The sequence below is a fragment of the Egretta garzetta genome, unplaced genomic scaffold (genome assembly GCF_000687185.1).
Source record: "Egretta garzetta isolate BGI_Z169 unplaced genomic scaffold, ASM68718v1 scaffold209, whole genome shotgun sequence".
NCBI classification, from domain to species: domain Eukaryota; kingdom Metazoa; phylum Chordata; class Aves; order Pelecaniformes; family Ardeidae; genus Egretta; species Egretta garzetta.
Genome location: NW_009260839.1, coordinates 2,428,425 through 2,450,535, shown reverse-complemented (window position 1 = coordinate 2,450,535; position 22,111 = coordinate 2,428,425). Strand labels below are relative to the sequence as shown.

At 37.5% G+C, this 22,111-nt stretch overlaps 1 protein-coding gene across 2 annotated transcripts in view; it reads left to right on the top strand.

The window, feature by feature from the left end:
- The window catches only part of FABP6 (fatty acid binding protein 6), a 44,746-nt gene extending 25,492 nt beyond the window's left edge, over window positions 1-19,254 (top strand). The window contains exons 1-5 of one of the 2 annotated variants that reach the window (XM_009647076.2): window positions 1,522-1,582; window positions 15,054-15,158; window positions 15,982-16,157; window positions 18,100-18,189; window positions 19,201-19,254. In XM_009647076.2, coding sequence (XP_009645371.1) covers window positions 15,092-15,158; window positions 15,982-16,157; window positions 18,100-18,189; window positions 19,201-19,254 — 387 coding nt within the window. In that variant the 5' untranslated portion in view covers window positions 1,522-1,582; window positions 15,054-15,091. Of the gene's footprint in view, window positions 1-1,521; window positions 1,583-15,053; window positions 15,159-15,981; window positions 16,158-18,099; window positions 18,190-19,200 lie in introns of those variants that run through there. The other variant, XM_035902507.1, reaches the window with a different exon arrangement.
- Window positions 19,255-22,111: the final 2,857 nt, after the last annotated feature.

Below are 22,111 nucleotides of genomic sequence, written 5' to 3'. Positions count from 1 at the left end.
AGCCTCATAGCTTAAAAAAAAAAAAAAAAATCATAATAGCTAACAATTTCATGTATCCGTTCTTCCTCCTCTATTACCATGCCTCTGAGAAGTGTCTGACTCCATCTCCTCTCTTTCCTCCAGCGAATGAGTTGTAGAATGCAATAAGGTCTCCCCTTTGTCTTCATTCTCCAAGCTGACGAGACCCAGTTCTTTCAGCCTCTCCTCATATATTGTACCCTTAAGTATTAGCATTTCCACAGGTGGCAAGAGGAAAGCTAGGCATAAAAATGTAGGCAAACCAGAGATTTAATTCTTTAAGTATAGCTTCAGTTGCTGTTAATTGTGAAGTGTTTTATTGCCAATTTCAGTATTGCTCAGTGGGAGACCTGCTCCCAGTTTGTATTAGCTCTATTTTTTCCATATGTTAGCCTTCTTTCCCATCTTCTTTTCTCTATTGCAGCATTTTTGTTTCTCCCCTATTAGGTCTGCCAAAATGAAAGTAATGAAATAATATTGGTATGTAAAGCATCACAGGCTTCCATGAGCCTAACATTCAAAGGAGATGAATAGAGCAGGATGTGCTAAGCGGTAGTGGACCCACAGGCATCACTCACTGACCTTGAGAAAAGTACTAGCTCAATTCCTCTCGCCTTTGCAACATATTCTTTGTAAAGGATATTGGCAGCTTCAAGAGAAAAGTGTACTAGAACTGTAAAGAATTAGTAATTAATAATCACAAACTGCTGAAGAAATTTATATTTCAGTCCCCAGAGACAGACCTTGCAGTTCAAATCAATGTCAGAATGTCCTCATCATACTTGTCTCTGCATTAGCATTTTGGAGGGATTTTTATGATAAAGCCTGATCTTGCCATCATCCTGTCTTTGCATGCAGGAATCATTATCATGGCTTCTTCTGCATGAAGAATTCTGCATTCCACCAAGAAGCAAACTGAAAAAACCACTCACAATGAAAGCAAAAGGCAGCCCACCTTGAACCAAGGCAACATTGTGTTGCAAGACAGTCCTTAGCAACCTGAAGCCAAACAGAGCCCCTTTGTGTTAACAGAGAGTAAACTCAAGCAAAGATGGTAGTGGCTTTTTTACAGAATCTCATCAGATGGTTCTAGCAAAAAAAAAGAGTTTTGAAGGCAGGTGGAAGACTTGCTGTTAAACAAGCACAGTGTAGCATTCTCAATCAATATATTTAATAAATCTGCCTATATCTCAAATTTTGTAAATGCAGCAAAAAATCCAGTACAATGGAGGAAGAGCTTAGGTATTTTGTTTTCTTCAAATCTCCTGTCTTTTAGGACACAAGCTGCAACTAGCCTTATACGCCACAGATTTTGGCACAGAAGTTCATCGGTGGCATATTTGAAAGTTTATTCAGCTAGGAAGCAGAACTAAAGCTTTATCACTAGATGGCACTATGGCTTATGACACAGATGTGTCTACCTGATTTTCAGAGGCTGCTCTAAAAGGCCATGCCTACTCTGGAGAAACATTCACAGAAATTCAGCCTGGTTTTAGAACCACCTTGGCATGCTCACCAGAGGAGTCACAAGGATTATCCTGGGGACTAGAATCCTGCATTAATGGTGAGTGCAACTGGTTTTTAAACTTTGTGTAAATTCTGTCAAAGCATTTTCTGTCTGAGGAACCAGAATATTGGGAAGTTGGCACCCTATCCAGTCACTGTACTAAACATCCAAATTTCAAGCATCCTGAGAATAAGTGATCTGTACATGTTACCAAACTGAGCCATTAAAACATGCAAGTTCAGGTTAAGAATGAAGCTTAAAAAAAAATAAAAAATTGTCACTGTTTAGTTTTTTTGTTCCCTATGGCCTTTTCATCATTCAGGAGAAAAACACCTGTTGTTTGGTACTATTAAGTAAAGACACTTAGAAGTGGAAGTTCAGATTTTGAAGTGTTTTCCACATTTTCCTTCTGATTCCAGAAGGAAGGTATAAGAGAAATATAGCTTATTCAGGAATTTAAGATAAAATCAGAGCTGTTAACAACATAGTCTCATTTTCCCAGTTTTACATCGGTGTTGTTTGGTTAATAACAGCAAATGTATTGCTGACCAACTCAAGACTAAATAAAATGATTGGACGAGGGACACTACAGGCTAGGTGTAATAAAAGCGGTTAATAGAACAAGCAGATGCAAAGATCTGCTTGTTTTGGAGATGGTGAGGAAATAGCATGTGAGATGTATTTATTTTCTCTGCTACAAAAGTGTATTTATTTAGCCTGTTAAATGTATCTAAGGAAATATAAACAATTTCAGATTGTTGTAAAATATGCAGTGAGATGTGACTGTGTATCATACACATCAAAGCATAGCTGAAGCCCAGAAAAGTACTTACATGCAAAGACAACTGTTTTTTCTCATACTTCAAGAAAAGAAATGCATCCTTCTCTGCATCACACATTTTCAAACTCTTAACATTCTTGCACAGTTAAGCTGCATCAGTATTTTCAGTGTGGTATAGTATCAACACTGCATTAGTGTGAGAATTATTCACTCAAATACTGTTTCCTCATGTCTGCCTTTGAGATTCTTTGAGACAAAATCTTTGTTTGCTTGGCTTAGTGGGATAGCAAATAGCTTGTTGCCATCACCAGATAGCTCTCTGTTCCCTCTAACTCTTCTCTTCAGGTGAGCTGCGGGAGAAGAGAATAGAGGAAAAGCTTGAGAGAGTGAAGGAGATGGGAGGGAACTAGTAAATGTGATTTTAAAATACAAGAAAAAGTCAACAGCAAAACAGATGTGCCTTCAAAAAAAGAAAAGTAGTCTCTAAATGTAATATACCCCTTAACCAAGATTCAGGAACAGCAGCTGAAGGAATCCTTTGGAATAGCAGAATATGGGGTTTATGTGCACAAATAAAGCAGCAGGATTTTACAAGTGCAATAGATGGAGATTAATACACTTCAGGAAAATCAGTGGAGATAACTGGGTGATGTGCTGGAGAAACCATTATATCTAAAAGATGGAGGGGTGTGTAGTGTTTTAACAGACAGCAGTGAATCAGGATTTCTGGCTATTAATCCCATCTCATATGACCTGGGGCAAGCTACATAATCTGTATTTAAAATACAGTACTATTGCTTTAATGATGGAGGGCTGGGGAGCAGCAGTCTGGAAAGCAGGATGCATAATGAAGTATGCTGTGTTTATTCCATGCATACTGAACTCTGAGTAACCCTTGCAGTAGAAGGAGTTCCCTTGGCAGGCCAAGTGGGGAATTTGGCCTTTCTTTAGCTCTGCAGCTTTGTGTATTTGCCTCAGTAACCATTGATGATCCAGATACAGTGATGTTGACATTACAGAAGTAAAGATGCATGAAAATAAGGAAGTTGTGAAATTGCAGTAAAAAAATTTCGGGGGGGGAAAAAAAAAAGGGTTTTTTAATGTCTTCCATGTTGGCAATAAGAAAATGTTGTGTTGGCGTTTTCAGTGGAAACTGTTTCAAAATCAAAGGATGTATTTCAATTTATTGGAATGACCTAGAAAGTTTTCTTTTGAGACATACGAAATACGTATCTGTATTTCTAAATGGGGAATTGTCTTACTGAAGCTGAGAGTTAACCCCTTGCTGAGCACGCATTACTAGCCTGCATTTTTCATCCTACGTATCATGGAGTAAACTCTGCAATATATTAAAGACAATGCTCGGAATATCCCAAACTAGAAGGAAAGGTGAAGGGAGTAGGACTGCTATCGAGGTACAGTTATTAAAAGGCACTTGTATATAATGCATTAATGGATTTGAAAACAAATGTTTTGGATGTTTTAAAAATGTTTTATAGCAAATTAAAAATAAATATTTGTGTGTTTTCAAGTATTAACTTTGATTTAAAAAAAAATCCAGAATCAGCATGGTATGTAAAAAATTATTCCAACAACAAATATAAACTTTTTTATATGTAAGCTTTGTATAAGCTTGCATACTGAACAGAGATAATGTAATTCAGTATCTACGCTGCAAGTTAGAAATAATTTTCTAGAGGCAGCTTTAGTTATACATTCGATAAAACTAGGTTGGCCATGGATATGGGAGCAATTTAGACTAGACATAGTGCTGGGTTTATCTGAGACCCTTACATAAGTCTCTCTGGACTGCTCTCACTCTCTTTCAGCACATTGATTCTTTAAAATAAAGGAAAAACAAGGAAAAGACAAAAGCACTTAATGTCTTTGTTCTTCCTTGAAACAGTACTTAAAGAAAAGCTCATTAGTTTTAAACAGTATAAGGCAGAAACAGAGACAAGTGGAAAAATCATATCCCTGTGCTTCAAAATGTGGTCTTTTTTTTTAAATGACTCCTTACCAATGTGAAGAAATCTTTTGTGTTAAACAGATATGACACAAAGTTCTGCAAAATCCTGAATACCTCCAATTCCTGTTAGATTCTCAATTAATAAAACAACAAAATACATTGTCTTGCAAGACTAAATAGTAGTCTTTTATGAAGTAGATAATGTTTGTTGTTAGAAGTCCATCATTTCCTTCCTTATTATCCGTAGGATACATACCAGTAGCCCATGGTTAACAAGCCAATAATGTGAGTAAAATTGAGAAAGGCAAATAATTTGTGTATAATTTCCTTTTTTTTAAAGAACTTTCCATTTTCAATGTTCCTTATTTTATATATCTAGATTTTGAAAAATTCTCTCTTCTGTATAGCAGATAGCACTTAAAAACTGATTTATTGTTTCATAACATGGTTTATTTCAGAGGAAACAGAGCAGCTCTTAGCAGAATTTCTACAGAAAGAACAAGTTAAAAGATTGTGTTACACATAGTTCCTTACCGACTTCAGCAGACTTAGTTAAAGGCAAGCTCTGTGCAGCGTTTCTCCAAGAAAGCCTAAATCAACATCATGTGCGCTAAACCTTAGTTTCTTAGGTGGAGCAAAGCATTCTGTGTTTATTGCAGTGGGGTGAATGCTGCCTGCTAGAATACAATCTTAGGGCGCTGCAGAAGAGGTATGTGAGAAGTAGGAACAACTGTAAAATACGCAACTCGGATCAGTGCATGTGAAAATGCAAGCTCTAGGACTGGTTTCAGCAAGTTGTCCAGCTATTATGAGAGGCCTGGTGCCACCAGAGTCCATGCAGAACTCCAGTTTATACTGTAGAAGCAGGGTAAGTTCCTGAAACACTGAGTCCTGGTTTCATCCCATGTTCATCCTGTTACCGTCTAAGCCTAATTTGAATAAATTACCATGCAAATTTTGGAGGTAACTGTAGCTATAGAGGAGGCTTCCAGAGCATGCTACCTTCCAAATACATTGTGGCTAAGAAAGAATTTGATTTTTTTTTTTTTCTTGGTGGTGGTGCTGTTGTGTGACGGTGACAGCCTGTTGGATTCAGTTATCCTCCCTGCTGTCAGTTTCCACTAATTTTAAATGTGAATACAGTGCACGTTCATTTTATTTTGGTATGTAGCTTTTTTCCCCTCTTTTGGTGGTGACTGAGGATTGCTTAGAATACCACAGCCACGTGACTGAACTCTCCAAATCAGACTAGATTACCTGGAAGATAAGCTCCCATTTGGAACTATGTTGTCTTAATGTGTCAGCAAGTTCTATCGTATAGATATTATCAAGTAATAAAATCTTTACAACACATCACATGAACTATGTAGATAAAGGGCAGATGACTGTTGGGTTTTGGTCAGAAAAGTCTGAAAGAGTAGTTGTAATGATTCCTATCTTTACGGATGTCAGTTACTAACTTTATTAGACCTATAGTTACTTTCTGTTAGAGATTTCTAGTATAAATATATGGAACCAAGAAATATATAGAGGCAGTATCTTTGACTCAGTTTTTCTTACCAGAAGACTCTGCAGATAAAGTTGAATTATATCCTTCATTTTAGCACCTTTTTAAATATTGTCTGTATTAGACTAAAACCATTGAGGTTCAAAATGTTTCATAGTGGCTCTTAATCCAAAGATGATATTTCAAAGAAATCATAACAGTTTTGTGTGAGCCAAATCGATGGTAGCCAAAATTAGGTTTACTGTGCATTTTCAGATTACGTGAGTCAAAACTGGCATAACAAAAATCTTCAAGTCTTCTGTTGTAGTAGTCACTAAAACTTAAAAAATCAAGATAGCTTTCTATTTCTGCTATCAGTCCCCATTACCATTGGATTGGATGCAATTGATATAATTACTATAACTAATCTAAGGAAGAATCCTGAAGAAAGAAAAGAACAATTAGATTCACAAGAAGTTGCTGGTATCAACCTTACTGTAAAACAGAACATTTTAGTATGTCCGTTAATGATCTTAGTTTAAAAGGCGGAAAGTGTACCAATGAAGCTGGAAAATGTTACAGGTCCCAGGCACCTCTGTTCCAAAAAGGTTATCTGAAATTGGAGTAAGTGAAGAGGAATACTTGGATGATAAGAAGAAGGGAAAAGTCTGACATTTCAGAAGTATCTAATAGAGTTTGGCATGGCTTAGCCCAATTTATTTACCCTAGCAAAAAAGAGGATGTAACTGCTCTCTAACTTTGGGGTAAACTCAGAGAAAGAAGTTCTGGTTAAGAGAAGGGGCAATGCTGGCACAAGTACAAACAGGCTTAGAGTAACCATGCATTAATTTAAACTAGAAATGAAAAGAAGATTTTTACATACCAGGGAGTAAAGTGCCTGATAGAGTAACAAAGACAAGAAATTGTATAGAGTGCTATCAATTCTAGAAGAGACTGAAATGATAACAGAGATTTTCCTCCCAGTTCTTTGTTATGGTGTTTCTGAGTCCAGGAGTGCTGATTTGATTTATGTGGGTGTTGGACTCTGTAGAGACAATAGGAAATAAAGAGTTCAGAGAATTTGTACTGAGCCTTCAGCTTGCAGAAAATTTGTTCAGTGAACCTCTTCAGTGAATACATGACTAGCTCAATTAGCATGAGCATAACTTTTCCTCTCCAGAACCTTGTTTATGGTTATCAGTTTGGACTTCTTTATTATTTTAATATAGATCAGACCATGATTACAGTGAGCATTTTTCAGTGGCATAGCCACCTTGTGCTGATATTCCACCAGCTGCTTGTTCCCTTCTCCATGCCAATACTTGCATTTTGCCAGTACAGCTGTTTGTGAGATCATGTGAAGAACTGGATCAGAGCACTGATCCAGCTGAAAAGTACCTTTTTATTTTATCTTTGGTACTTTTAGTTCAAATCAGACCCTTGCTCTGATTGCTACACTACGGCATAAAGGGTTGTGCCAGCACAAAGCAGAAGGTGGCTCAAGAACAGTTAGGAATCACTTGAGCAATTTAAGCAGTGCTGTCATATCTTCAGGCTGCTCTCGGTCGCTGTGTGGTTTGCAGTCACCGCTAGGCCAATGCAAGGGTACATGTTGTTGATAGTGGTGGTGCCATTCATCTTCCCTTCCTCTCCCTTGTGCCTTCCATTGTACTGGCAGGGCCTGACCATGCAATTGAGACAGTTCAGAGAACCAATCAGCTGAAAACTGATGAACCACCTGAAAATTAAGCACTTCTTTTTTCTTATTTTTTTCCTTAGGTTTAGTTTTCTGTCTCTTTAGTTGCCCAAAGCAGACCTCAGCAGTGCCATTGAGGTAGCACTCAGAGATCAGGAACAGCAGTCAGGGGCAGCAGAACCAAACATTTCTTACAGAAGCTATGCCAGCTTGTACAGCTTGAATGAATGAATCACTTGGTTATCTTGCTCTCTGGAAACTACATTTCAGGACATTCAAACAGACTAAAGGTTTTCCTGATAGAGTGTTTTGGCAGGAAATAATAAAATTTCCTTTTAGGGAGTCCCAAAAATACTGGATTTTTGGAAGGTCTGTGCCTTTCTCCCCTGCAAATGTTTCTATCTCTGAGCTGCTGTTAGGATCCTTTCTTCCCTCTTTTTGTTAGGCGGACCCTACCCATCAGAATGTCACAACTGGGGCAAGGACAGGGTTCATACTGTGTCACCTGCAGAAGTCTTGTAGAGTCTGCTGGTGCATTTCTGTTAAATATTTGGACTCTGTACAAGCATTAGCTTTTCAATAATTCAGCCACATCTTGTTGGTAATTACTTTTCTACTGCTTATGGTTGGATTTAGATTAGTAACACCTAGTACTATACTAAATGGATACTTAATAAGGCAACATTACAATAGCACTTCCACGGAATTACACATTACATTAACACCAAATGAGTTCATTCTGAATTAATTATGAATGATTACTCTGAATACCGAAGGAATTAATAATCATTAGGCATTTACTATGGAGGGTTGCTGAATAATTGCCAGATACAGACGTTTTAAGAATTTACAAGCTTTCCTGATCAAGTTTCATTCTGAAAGAATCATTAAGTGTAACTTTCTTTTCACTGAGAGTTCCTACTTTTATTTTGAATCTGTACTCCTTGTTCAATTGCATTCCAGTTCTAAAAGCACTTCAAAGATAGTCACTCAGCCTAGTTCATTCACTAATGGAATTACTTCCCTTATCTCCATTTTGTCTTTGAGTGTATCTCAGTTGGCTTTATACAACACATCTGAAGGGTTAATAAACTTTAAAGCACGCTGGGAGACATTCAAGGGCAGGGTGACTCCAACATGACAAAAAGAATGCAAAAGCGTTACATTTATGACTTTGTGGCAAGTAAATTCTGAAAGTAAAGATATCCAAGGCCTTTGATTTAGTTCCTGAAAGTTCCCTCTGTTCCCACCAGCATTTGAAGATTCAGCTGTTTTGCATATCAGAGGTAACTGACTTGGGAGACAGAGGGAATTAACTGCTCACTTTAGATGAACTTTTCCTTTGGGTATAAGCTTCCACAAGAGTTTTACTTCTCTGACAACTTATTCATGCTAACTGTCTACAACAGCCACACAGTTGCAACTCACGTCATCCTGATAAATTCAAACACAGTGTTGAGCTTTTCTGCATAACTTCTCATTGTAACTGGTAGTTTGATTCCTGCTCGTAGTCCTGACGATATACATTCAAGTATGAGATTTACTATGTGTTGATGTTAGATCAGTGACTCAGGTTTCAACGTTAGGTAAGCACGACTGAGAATGCATGGGTTTGGGTTGTTTTGGTTTTTTTTTTCCCATTCAGTAAGACAAATTTGGTGTAAAAAGCCTGTGCACCTTAGACCTCGCAGAGTAAGGTTATGCCATTTCCATGTGTTCTGTCTGCAAACAGTGCTGCTCCATGGAAGCACCCACACCCTTATTTGTGTTTCTCTGTGGCAGCTGAATCCACTCAGTGGGTTTCACAGATGCCAGCCTGCCACAAATAGCATTTACACATAAACTTAGATTCATTAAATTCTGTTGAAGTGTTAGTTCAACTGTAGATTATTCCCTCTGAATTCAGGGGAGCCAGCATTTGGCCTCTGATCTATAATGCTTAATTAAATCTGTACAAAGCGGTCCTTTGTGTTGTTGATTGCCGAGATAGCAGTATAGATGTTTTTCTGTTTAAGCAAAGCTAATACTGTATGATATTTTAGTGATGCCATAAACCAATGCTTGGGAAATCATCTTAATTTAGAACTGTGTCCCAAAATGAAACGTATGAAGGTAATTGCTTGTATAAACACTGATATATTTTTATATATTATATCAATATAAATGGTACACTTAACATGACCCTTACTGAGCTGATTATAACTAGCTCAGGGGGGAAATTTTTTTTTTTACAGTTAGAGAACGAGGGGATTGGCGATTCATCTTGGAGATTCAGCTGTGGCACCGGGCTGGTTGCAAACCCTGGCATGCTCTAAGTGAAGTCAGGGGTTTGCATGGGTGAAGTGGGGGCTCAGTGTAGGGCATGCTGCCTGGCATATGGGCCCTGACAGTTGGCCACCAGATGGCAGACAGTGTCTCCTATAGAATAATGGTATTTTTTTGACCTACATAAAGAACAGCTGCATCTTTCCCCATTGAAAATGATAGATAGTGCCAAGTAAACTGAAGATAACGGCCACTATCTGAAAGCTGTTTTCAGCTTTTACACCTGATGCTTTTTATTCTTTTGCCTTTTGCTGTTACAATTCTCACTTTGTGCCAGGGGAATATCTTTTATTTTTCTACTGGTCTCAGTTATAGCTGTTATTTCAGTTGGATTTGAACTGACTTCTGTTAAGCAGAAGTATAATGTAACCAAGGCTTTTTGCAGCAACGTGCAGGCTCTACATTGTAGTGGTTGGAATGGATTAAATACACATAATGTATTTAAAATACATGTATACATAGACATAAATAATTTTAATTTATTTATTTTATTAGTGAATAATTCTGGAGTTCTCTGCACCATTTATTTCAATACCCAGCCCACTAAAGATGAGGCACTGCTGTAGAGGTATGCAAAAGCAACATCACATCCTCGCAGGAGGCAGGAAAGAGGCAGGAAAATCACAAATATTGTAAATGCAAAGTGTAAGGTCATTAAACGGATACTGGTTTTAGCTGAAACTGGAGAGATAGGGACCTGGATGACTAACGCTAGCAATTGTGCAAGTGACCATAACTTCAGTAAAGTCAGAGGGCCTTCGTTCCTTTATTCTTGGAATAAACATTGTCCTGACTCAATATTTAGAAGACTACTTAATAAAATTCTTAATTCTCCAGCACACTATTGGATTTCATTACATTTTATAACAAAAAGAGGCAGGAATGAAAATAAGGATTTGTTTCAGAATAAGTGAGCAGAAACATGGGTGCAAATTCACAATGTACGTTAAAAACCCCTCTGCACAGACAGGTACAGATGGTGGCATGTTTGCTCAAAACTTCTTTCTAAGCTGATTTTGATCCTGAGCAACCAGGCAGAGCAAGCACATTTATTAACACTGTGTAGCCTTACCTTTATTGTTTGGATGGGTGTTTGTAACCTGTCCTGGAACTCTTGTGTACAGCGTAGCATACGACTCCTGGAGGTGAATAAACTGATACTCAGTGTGTGGTAAGAGTGACCCACCCAGTCAAATAGTTATTCATTGGTAATTTACTGTACTACACACTGGCTCTATGCCCACCACATTCCCACTGCAGGCAAGCTCAAAGTATTGTATAGCTGTGTAGATGTCAGCATTTTTCTATCACATCACAAGAAAGCTATCAGTATAATTTGATCTTGAGAGAGAGAGAGAGAACATAAAAACTCAAGTACTGTTCATCTAATCTGATTGTCTTTTTCCTGTATCACAGAACTGTGGCAATTTTCTTATCCAGTTTGATCTATCTTCCAAGGTCCATGTGGTGTTACTACACCAGTGGTATTGTCCCCCAGTAAGTTTTATGTAAACAGAAGAGTTTATGGCTTGAGTTCATCTACCTTCTTCACAGGGTTGTACATGTCTTCTGGAACACTGAGAGCCTAGTGCAAGGCACGGGCCTTCAGCACTCAGCTAACCGGAGGACAGTCTCACTGGTCACTCACTCTCCAAAAGCACTGTTGGGGCTGGACACTGGTTGTCCTTCCGTATACACAGAGCCACATGGAGATGCCAAGAATCTTAGCTAGGGAGTTGCTCAGCTGGTTGTGCTAAGCAGCTGTAAAGATTCTTACAGCCTGTCAGTGGAGCAAGTGTAAAACTCCCTGGGTGACTGTTTGAAAGTAATTGGTCGCTCAGAGCTCTCATTTGCTTCTAAGGGCTTGTTTATTATAAGAATGTTCAAATTAACGTGCCATTCTGTGGACACTGGGTTAGTGCCCAGACTTAGGATTTCTTACTGGTGGCATCATCCATTCACTATATCAGAAGCTCTGATAGGTCACTTTTTCTTAGCGTTTCAGCTTTCTCATGTATGAAATAGGCTTGATGATACTTCCCTCTAAATGGTATTTTCAACTCTGTGTATGACTGAAATGACTAGGGGCTTTGCTTAGAGTTTACACTGTTGTAGCTTAACTGCTATCTATGTAGGTTTACCATAGAAATAGAGCTGAGGCTTCTATGTATGTGTAACCACTTCATTGTTTTCCACACTAATGCTGTTTTTCTTTACATAGCTAGGCCCTAAGCATCTGGGTCCAGCTGATAAAGTTTCCTTTTCAGTTGTCTGCTCCTGCACAATTGGTCATTGAGTTCAGCAATCTTGGGATTAAGCTGAAGGAGTTTTAATTAAAAAAACTGTGTCAAATATGGTTGTGGCACAGTCATAATAATTTTACAGACACTTTTAAATCAAAAGTGCAGAGGAAATGCTGTCAACAAAACACGTTTCTTTTTGTTCCTTCCCTGAATCTTATGTATTTGTAATTGATACAGACACCCCCAGTTTAGTGCTTTTCTCCCACACCCCTGTGTTTTGAATGCTAATCACAGGAATGTTCACAGAGGGAAGGTATACAGCTCTCTTCTATTTAAAGTATGGAGACATCCTTTTAATTGCGTGCAGACAGCAGATGGTATGGCATTTGTGGCGTCATGAGCTCCAGCACAATATAGTCAGCCGCTGCACAGCATGGTACAATTTAAAGCTGAGTAAATATGGGGAGAGCGAAGGCTTAGGGGTGGGAAGGCAGTAATTCCTAGGACATTTGTTCCATTTTTATTTTACAAATTGACCATGATTTTGTTATGCTTCACTGTTGTTCGCTTTCTGCATCTGTTCTAGAAAACTGCTTTCCTGCCAGGAACATACACCCAAACAAATAGTTTTAAGAGGATTGTTGTCAACTTCAAAAACCACATCTCCATTTGAAAGTTTTATGTTTTCTTTCATAAGAAGATGTAAGATTTTGATGTTACTTTCTCTCAGACTTCAGAAGAGGAAGTAGCTAAAAAACCCAACAGAAATAATGTAACTTCCCAACTGATAAACATGAGGAAGGTCTTGTCCAGTCCACAGGTACAACATCTCACAAAACTAATTTGGAATTTTCTGATGCTTTTTCTGATCAGAAAATTCTCTTCCATTAGAATTCCCCTTCTCACCCGATTCAGACTTTTTGCCCATCAGTCAGTACGTTGTTCTGGAATCCCTCTCATTTTTTCCCTGTAAGGAAAACTTTTGAAACTCAAAACTTTTCCTAAGACAGGAGATGTTTTCCTATTCAAACCTCATATGCCCTGTGTATTCTGTAATTGGTTTAAAGGCTGTATAACTTACAGATAGACAGCAGAGGCTTTGCATAAAAGAAAGCAGCTTAGTAACCAAAGTAAAAAATTAATACAAATGAGAGACAATTGTTTTCTTTGAGTTGCAACATACCCTGACAAGTAATATGCCATTAAATATATACATATCTATAGCAAATATATTTAAGTTTAATAAAACCTTAACACCCTCCCTCCTCCCCCCCCAACAGATACTAAAGAGTTACTGTGCACACTGATATACTATGGCAAAACAATTGGGTACAGGCTGTCTTTTATTTCTAGCTCCTCTTGAATTTAATGCTGGTATAACATAAACTACATCCAGTCCCAAATCTGTGAGGCTATGTCAAGATACAGCCAGTTATGTGACCATAGGAGAGAGGACCTGTAGAAGGCAGGATTCACTGAGAGGCACCATTCTGTCTCAATGCAGTAGAACAGCCTGCAAACCACACTACGCTTTCCAACATGCAGGATTTACAGGACAGGCTGAGGGAGTGTACAGCTGACTGTGTGGACTCAAAGAGTGTTATTGGTAATAGAACTGTTAGATGTAGCAACATTTCTAATTGTATATTTTACAGTAATGTTGTACCATGACTTACGATATTTAACGTTTCACTGAAGTTTCATCCCATTACTGGAGTTTGTCTCACTCTCTGAGAGAGTGGAGTACGTTTAAGTCTATTAATTAGAAATACAGAAATGGTTACGTAGAATAAATTAATTTTAAAATATACCAAGGAGAGTAGTGGTGAAGTTTAGTGGACCTTTGTTTTCGATGTTTTTAATCACACAGCCTATGTTCCTGTTCTTCTTCTGATCAGTTTCTTGACTGTAAATGGACATATTCTTACATTAGCATGTGGGATTAAATCAATTGCATTTAAGAAATGGAACCCACTTTGCACACAGGAAAACTCGTTGAACACTGTTATATATTTCTCCAGGCTTTTATAAAACCAGGGAAAAGTAGATTTTCAGTTCCTGCCCAAATTTACTACTTTAAGTAAATAAAATGAAGTTCCAATCTGTGACACCATTTTCAGATAAATCCTAGGCATCTTTTTGTTCAGATTAAAAATTGTTGGTCTGTATCCTCAACCAGTGGAGCTATGCCAATACACAGCAGCTGGGAATTTCCTACCCTGCTATCTGTGTGCGGCAATGGATTCATTAGGCATAGGACATCTCCTGTATGCATTCTAAATTACCCAGCAGACTCCCTGACTTTTAACATATGGTTATCTTACATAAATCAGAACTCTGCTTTTCCAAAATAAGTATAGTTTTTGTACTTTGTGCAAACATTTGCTAAGCAATACAAAGCACTATTTGTCTCTTGATATTAAGAAGCAAGGTATGGGAGCATGGTGCCTAACGTACTTTACATCCAAGTAGTGTATAATATTTTATAACTTTTTTTTTTTCTGTGTGCAGAAAAGGTAAGGCATGCAGGTGCAGTAACTGATACAGAATCTTGTCATTGCCCATATCCCACCAGAATTACTTAGGAATCTGTGCAGCTTGTTTCTGTTTTCATATTTTAACTAATATAGGGTATGCTTCCAAATAGAGCAAGGCTGTGATCTCAGGACACTGCTTTGAAGCTGCTTTCTCCCTGTTTCATTATAACATATTTTACCGTTACTCCACCTGACTGCAAAATCAGTGGAATCTTCAAAGTACAAATATATTATTTTGTTTAAATATGCACTAAAACCAAAATCAAGCTTATGTTCTTGATTTCTGCTTATCTCCAGATTATTGTCAAGGATATATAATTGAATTGTAACCTTGATTTTTGTACAGGTCAATGGCATCCGTGCTAGTGACTCACACAGATCATAAAAGTATTATTTCCAAGGCATGTGGGTATAGGTGGGCTGAACAGCTTGGGCTGGTTTATAAAAACAAGGGCCTCAAGCCATCTGCACTTACCCATTCTTTGTTCCAGCTGCTATTCTGCTCTACCAGCCACGTCACCAGGGCAACATGGCATTCTCAGGCAAATATGAATTCGAAAGCGATGAGCACTATGATGACTTTGTAAAGAAGATTGGTAAGTATGTCTTGGGATGTAAGTTTTAAAGGTTATAAATTAATTAAAATAGGTTTTTTTTTTTTAAAAAAGGGTTTTTTACCGAAACGGGCTAAGACTGGTAGGAGTGCTCTGCACTCCAGCAAGGAGATTCAGTTTTCATTCTTATAAGTACTGTCAGCCACAGGAAACAGTCCTGTTCTACAGTAGTATTCCTTTTCAGTGGCAGCAGAATGAAGGGCCAAGAGGTGTGCAGTATAATGATCACAAAGATCACTTTTTCTGTCCATGGTATTCATCAGTGGGAACGTAAATTTAATATGAAAATGCTTGTCAAAATCTTACACAGGAACAGATTTTGGTGAAAGTTTTCAGAAGACTGTGCAAACCTGTTTTAGATTATTCTGTAAAAAGCTCTTAGGGACACCATGATCTGCGAGCATAAGTTCAGTGCTTGTGTTCATTTATTTAAAAAGCAATAGTAGATAGGTATGTGCGGCTATATAGCAGAGGCATCAAGTTCATACACATTAAATTCCACGCATCTGCATGGGTAGATTAAGTAGAAGGGAATATTTATGTATACTTTGTATCTATACATTTATTCTGTGTATTGTTTTTCAGGGAAAAGAATGCAAATGCACTGATATATCTATATCTTCCTTTATGTCAGCCATTTAAACTCAGAGCTTTGCTGTAAAAAAAAAAAACAAAAAACAAACCACCACCAAATCAGCTGCTTAGACAGCAATGTCTGAGAATAAGTATACCATTAGCATGCTTCAATTCAAATACAGTTGGTAGGCTATTAGATTTGATAATCTGTATGCTTCTATTGATTAAGGTCTCCCCAGTGACAAGATTGAATTGGGAAGGAATTGCAAAATAGTCACTGAGGTGGTACAGAATGGAAATGACTTCACCTGGACACAGCATTTCCCAGGCGGCCACACCACAACCAACAAGTTCACAATTGGCAAGGAAGCAGACATGGAGACAATGGGTGGTAAAAAGTTCAAGGTAAATTAATTTAGCTCTTAAGTTCTATGCTCTCAGTTGTCTTTTAGTTTAGGGTGAAGATTAAATCTGTCTCAAGGGTATCTTGTTTTTTTCATCTGTCATAGCTTAGAAACATAATTTCCCCCACATTTCTTGATGCCCCTAGCAAAATATCTGAATCTGATTTTAAAGATAGCTAGAGTTTCAGAACTCTATGTACTAACAAAGAACAAGGGTAGAGTGTCAAGCATCTACTGGCATCACAGCTCAAGCAAATATAATGCTCATTAATCTCTAAAGAGCTGGTTGGCAGCTGTGTAATTGTCCAGCACCATACAGCAACTGCAGCACACTCTGAGGGGAGTGCTATGGTCCCTAGCTCTGCCCATGCCTGTCAGCAGTGCTCACCTTTGGAATTCACCTGTGCCTGAGCCTTGGACAAAAGTGAAGGGAAAAAAAAAAAAAAATATCTCTCTATCCTCCTCCTTGTTGGAAGCACAGAGCAACTTGCAACTTAAGCAGCCTCTAGCGAGAAGGAAGATTACACAATATTGATCTGCTCTTGTCATGGACAAAATCTTGATACAAAACCTGCTGTAAAATGGTTGCTTTACTTACCTTATTAATTTCTCATCTATTTAAAAAGATAAGACAGTTTGGGACAGCTAAACTCTGGATTTGTGAGGTGTCCAGAAGCCTACAATAGATTACTGGATAAATGCCTTATACATATTGAACAGACAGGAAAACCAGCACCTGCATGAGGGAGCTGTGACAAACTGAGAGTAGCAATAGCATTGCATGATTTCCAGAATGCTTTTTTAGTCACACCTTTACTGATTATGAGAGGAAAAAACCCACATCTTTGGCTTTTGAGAAAGCTTTGTGAAAGTTAACAGCTAGAATAAGACACAATTCTACTTGGTCAATTTATTGCAAACTTAATGATTTTGAAATATTAGTTTTCATTCTTTTCAGCCCTGGGCATCAGCAGTCCAAAGCTAATATTAAGTAATCAAAAAAGCTAATATTAATTAACTAAAAATGGAGGCAGAGTCAATAACTCTCAGCAGAGAAACCACTGCCTTTTAGTATAGTGTCCCTAAACAATACATGAACTAGTAAGATTGTTTCCTTGGATTTGGTAAAAAAAAGATCTGGTAAAAAAATGTCCACTCATCTCTTCATTTTGCAAATTACTTTTTTCTCCTCCAAATATGTCTGGCTTATCTGTCTTTATTACCAAAAGCACGGGAAAGACTGACTAGTTATACAGACAAGACTGATTTTGTGTTGGAACTACATATCTGGTTTTGGCAGTCAGCTGAGCTGCTGTAGTTTGTGATCTTCATAGTAGCATCCTGGCATACTTCTTCCATACAGAAACAGCTCTTATAGCAGTTGGAACATATTATAGTATAAAGGTGTGACTGCAGACTCTGCATTCATGTTCACCTATACTTAAATAAGTAAGATTAATTCTAGTGTAGTTAGAGGTATGAAACTCGGGATGTAAAGATTCACATCACTTGTCCACAGTGACTTTTTGTGCTGCTTGCAGGCAGGTTATTAGTATTTGAGAATGCTACTTCAAGATTAACTCACACACTCATGCCTTTTACACTTCACTGTCAAAACAAGAGAACCACATAAAATAGTGAGGACTGAATTAGAAGCAGTCTGCAGTCAGATCATTTTTAGAGCTATGAAAGAATATTTTTCTGATTTATTGTGTAGAAATGGAACTTGCACGTATTGTTGGATGAACATTTTTCTGTTTAAATTGTGAACATTTAAGAACTAAAGTACAAGGATTTTAGTCTTGTTCATGAAGCTGCATGTGCAATATACAACTTTTTACTTTTTAAAAAAGTTTAAGCATCAGTTGTACAGATGTTTACAGCATATCTGACAATATAAGTGCCAGTAACCCCAGGGAACATTAAACCTTACTCTATTACAGGCAACTGTTCAAATGGAAGATGGAAAAATAGTAGCTGATTTTCCCAACTATCATCATACTGTAGAGATTTGTGAAGGAAAGCTAGTAGAGGTGAGTTCTCAAATATCCGGCTTAAACAACAAAACCAAACCTCTAGAGCAGTAGGCTTAAAATCACTCTAGATAATCTACAATTTTGTGCAGGTTTAATTAAAAAATAAATCAATGAACAAACATTATTTCATGTTTTTGATAAATTTGAAGTGTAGATCTTGCATCTTGGGCACAGACACAGTTTTATAGCTGTAAGACTGGAATGTTCAGACTGAAATATTCCAAATTTGCCATGTCTTTGACTGTATTCACTGTGCCTATGCCCCAAGAATAAGTAAAAAGTTTTATATATAAATTATTTTCTACTACTTACACATTTCCATGTTATTAACTTTGTTTTATTCTTAGAAAACTATCTAGCTGCAAGTCCTCACAGGATTTCTGTAGAACTCTATTTCCTATAAAACCAACACAAAACAGGTTGGATTTCAATATCCTATTTTGTCAGCAAAATAGCAACATAGCTTTAGGAAGACTACTGAAACTACACCACTTATAGTAAAACTTCTAAAACAAATAGGATTGTTAAACACCATGATTTCTGAGTCTCAAAAATTTTCCTGAATTGACTTGTATCTGTGCCAGTTACATATGTCTGAGTACATCTTCAACAGAGACTACCCAGAAGTAAGTAACCCTGTGAATCAAGAAAGGATACTCACCCTCCCTGAAAGTAATAGTGTCAATCATTTATTGCTTTTGAAGAACAATTATCTCACTTGTCTAAAACCTTGGTAACTTGGAGTTGATAAAGCCATGTCAAGATACCTTTAAGTTATCCCTAAACCCTTGTTTAGAAGTTGTGCTTGTGTAAGAATATTTTTACACTGCATATTTCAGACTTGACAAGGACATTCAGCTTATTTTCTAGATAAGTCTTCTACCAAAGGGTAAAAGTTGCGTCAGTAAAGGACAGGTTCTGTGAGCCAGTCATCAGGTCTTTTCATTTGTGACACTGAAGCTCTAATTACACTGTTCAACCAAATTTTTGGTTTGTTCTTTATTCCAGATTTCTACTACTTCTGGTGTAGTCTACAAAAGGACCAGCAAAAGGATTGCTTAAGGCAGTAAAGCCAGTCTCTTCCACTGCACTGAAAACCAAACAATAGAAATAAAGAAAGTGCTGATTGTCTTTCCCTCTCACTTTCTTTGTATTACAAATAAGAATTTTTTTTCAGAGTAATGTTATATTCAACATTCATGCTTACCCCATTCCTAAAGATCTGACAAAGAATACTCAGAAAATCAGAATGCAAAAATCAGAAGATGCAACAAAGCACTTAATGGTGCTGCTCCAGTCTAAATATTTCAGGATATGATACATCCTTGGCATATTCAAGTGTTGTCTTCCACCTACTTACAATAGCAGCTCTGTTCAGCTTCTGTCTGGAGACTAGGACAATACTCTGCCCAAAGCCTACACCAGAATGCAAGACCTGATGAAAGTCTTTTGCCCTATTGCTGGTTGAAGGGCAGAAATTTAGGAGCTTGAAAACAAGAGAGTCAGTTTATCATTCATGGAAAGATATGCTTTCATACTGCTATCATGATTTTCTCAGTCTCATCAGTATTTCCTCTTGACCCAAATTCTTTGGGGACACACAAGGTTTTATAGACTCACTGCTGTGGGAGAACTTGGAGTGTCTTATTTTTTCAATGCAATCCTGTTATTTACATAGAGTGCACATGAAAACCTGTTTTCTTGAACGCAGTAGGAATTAATTATAACACAGTTTTTGGATTCACTGTTCCAAATCACTTCTGGCCAATACCCAGTCCAGAAAGCTTTTCCCTTGTCAGACTCCTTTTTCCCAGCTGTCTTGCCTCCTGGATCCACCTAGCTGCTTGACCTCACAAGCTAATCAGTAAGTAGCCAGGGCACATGTCTTGTGTACACAAAAGTTACTTTTTGGTAGGCCCTATGTACATGACTGATAATCCCAGTCTTTTCAGGTATCTTGCATTTAAAAAAGGCTTTTAATTACTTTTCGTATTTTTCCTCAATAGAGATTACTATGCTTTCCAGCTGCAACAAGGGTTCATCCCAGCTCCATCAGTTTACCCAAACCAGGCTGCGTATGTCTTGTGGCTGGTTATTGCTCAGTTACTGTGTTTCCAAGGCAAAGCATAATGAGGAACTGTAATTAGAAAAAAACAAGTCAAATCTGAAACCTGTTCTATCTTGAGACATTCTTTTGGTACTTGCAACAAACAGATCTACCAACTTAACAGAATTTTGGTGAAATTCAGCCACACTGGCCAGATGAACTGGAACAACCTAGTCTTATTTTATATCCCTACTTTGTCTCTGCACATTTTCTGCCTGTTTCTTCAGCCATCTCTTCATCCCACTTTGTATTTCCTTATATACATCAACACTTCATTGGAATAGGACCTTATTTCTTGTGCAATGACCAAGTTCCTGGTCTGCCTAATCCTTCACAATTTATTATTTGGCAAGGCCTTTCCATCACATTTGTCTTACCACTCCTCTGTTCTATAAAACATTGAGTTCTCAGATCAAGTATTTTTAAGGTATAGACATATATTCCTTGTTAGCTCTTAAAAGCTAAGGAGAAACCATGAAAAAAAGAAAAAAGAGGCTACCTTCAGCTGTGTGCTTGTTTATTGGAAACTTTCACTGGGAACTTAGCAAGTATTTTCACAATTAAGCACAATGGTAGTCCAAAGTGTCACACTGCACCTGATGCAAATTATAAAGGTCATAAAAAGCCAAGTAAAAACCACACAACAGTACTGCCACATATATGTTGTTCTTCAAGTCTGTTGAATGACAAAAATACACTGAAGTCTTCTGAAAATGAAGTTTAACATAAATACAAAGCCAACAGAATAAAAGATGAACTAAGTTCTCTAAACATCTAGACAATTTCAGAAGAGTACTGCCTTTTCATTTACAGTTTGCATTTAAAAAAAAAACAAACCAAAAAACCCAAGAAGATTCCTCTAGACTGCTGAATGGAAGAAATTAACTTTATACCAAAAGTTGCGTTCTCAGAAGACAGTTACACTAGCATGCAGGCTATCTTTCCCCTCCACCCTAGGACACCCTTAAAAACAATTCTCTAAAAATATAATTTAAAACAGCACTGTGACACGACTTGAACAAATTGCCCCAAGTCAGTAAAAGCATATTGCACATTACTTGTATTGCTGTCCTGAGAACCTTCAGAGAAAAAACAAACCAAGAGTACTGCCTTCAAAGAAATTTAGTGGTTGCATATATCAAAACTAAAGTTTCACATCTGCAGAAATCCATTTCTTGTAAGTATCTACATTAACATAAAAAGAGCCTAGACAGTTTTTTGAACCATCATCTCTAGTTTCAGTTGAAAAAGAAACCTTTGGATACGTAGCAGTAGGTGTGTGTCTCATTGCAAAGAAGCAACAAGATCTTCCATTTACCAGCTACATTTTCCAAAAGAATGCCAAGATGGTATTTAACAAAACTAAGTCAGCATTGTCTGGCACTGCAGTCAAACTCGTAATTTCACAGTAAAGTTAACCAGTTCCCTATTTTTGCCCCCACTAACACCAGTTCCTCTGTCCTGAGCCTGAACTACTGCCACAAGTCACTGAGCCCAAAAAATGAAATAACTGAAGGCAGTGAACCTTTCGTTTTTCCAAGAGGCATTCTTCAAGTAACATTAAATCCCTGATAAAGCTCACAAACAATTTTACTAACAATAATATCCAGTCTCAAAAGCAGCAGCAAGTTAGATATCTAAGAGGTGATTTGAGGTTTTGTTTTTGTTTCTAAAATACTTTAAGGCAGAGTGATGTTTCGTTCAGCAGCACCACGTTTAGAGTCCAAGAGAATTTTAAGTCAAAAATTATTTGAATAGTCTTCTGGTCCGTTTTGCTTTTTTTCCTTTTACTCTAAAGTCTTACTCCTGAAC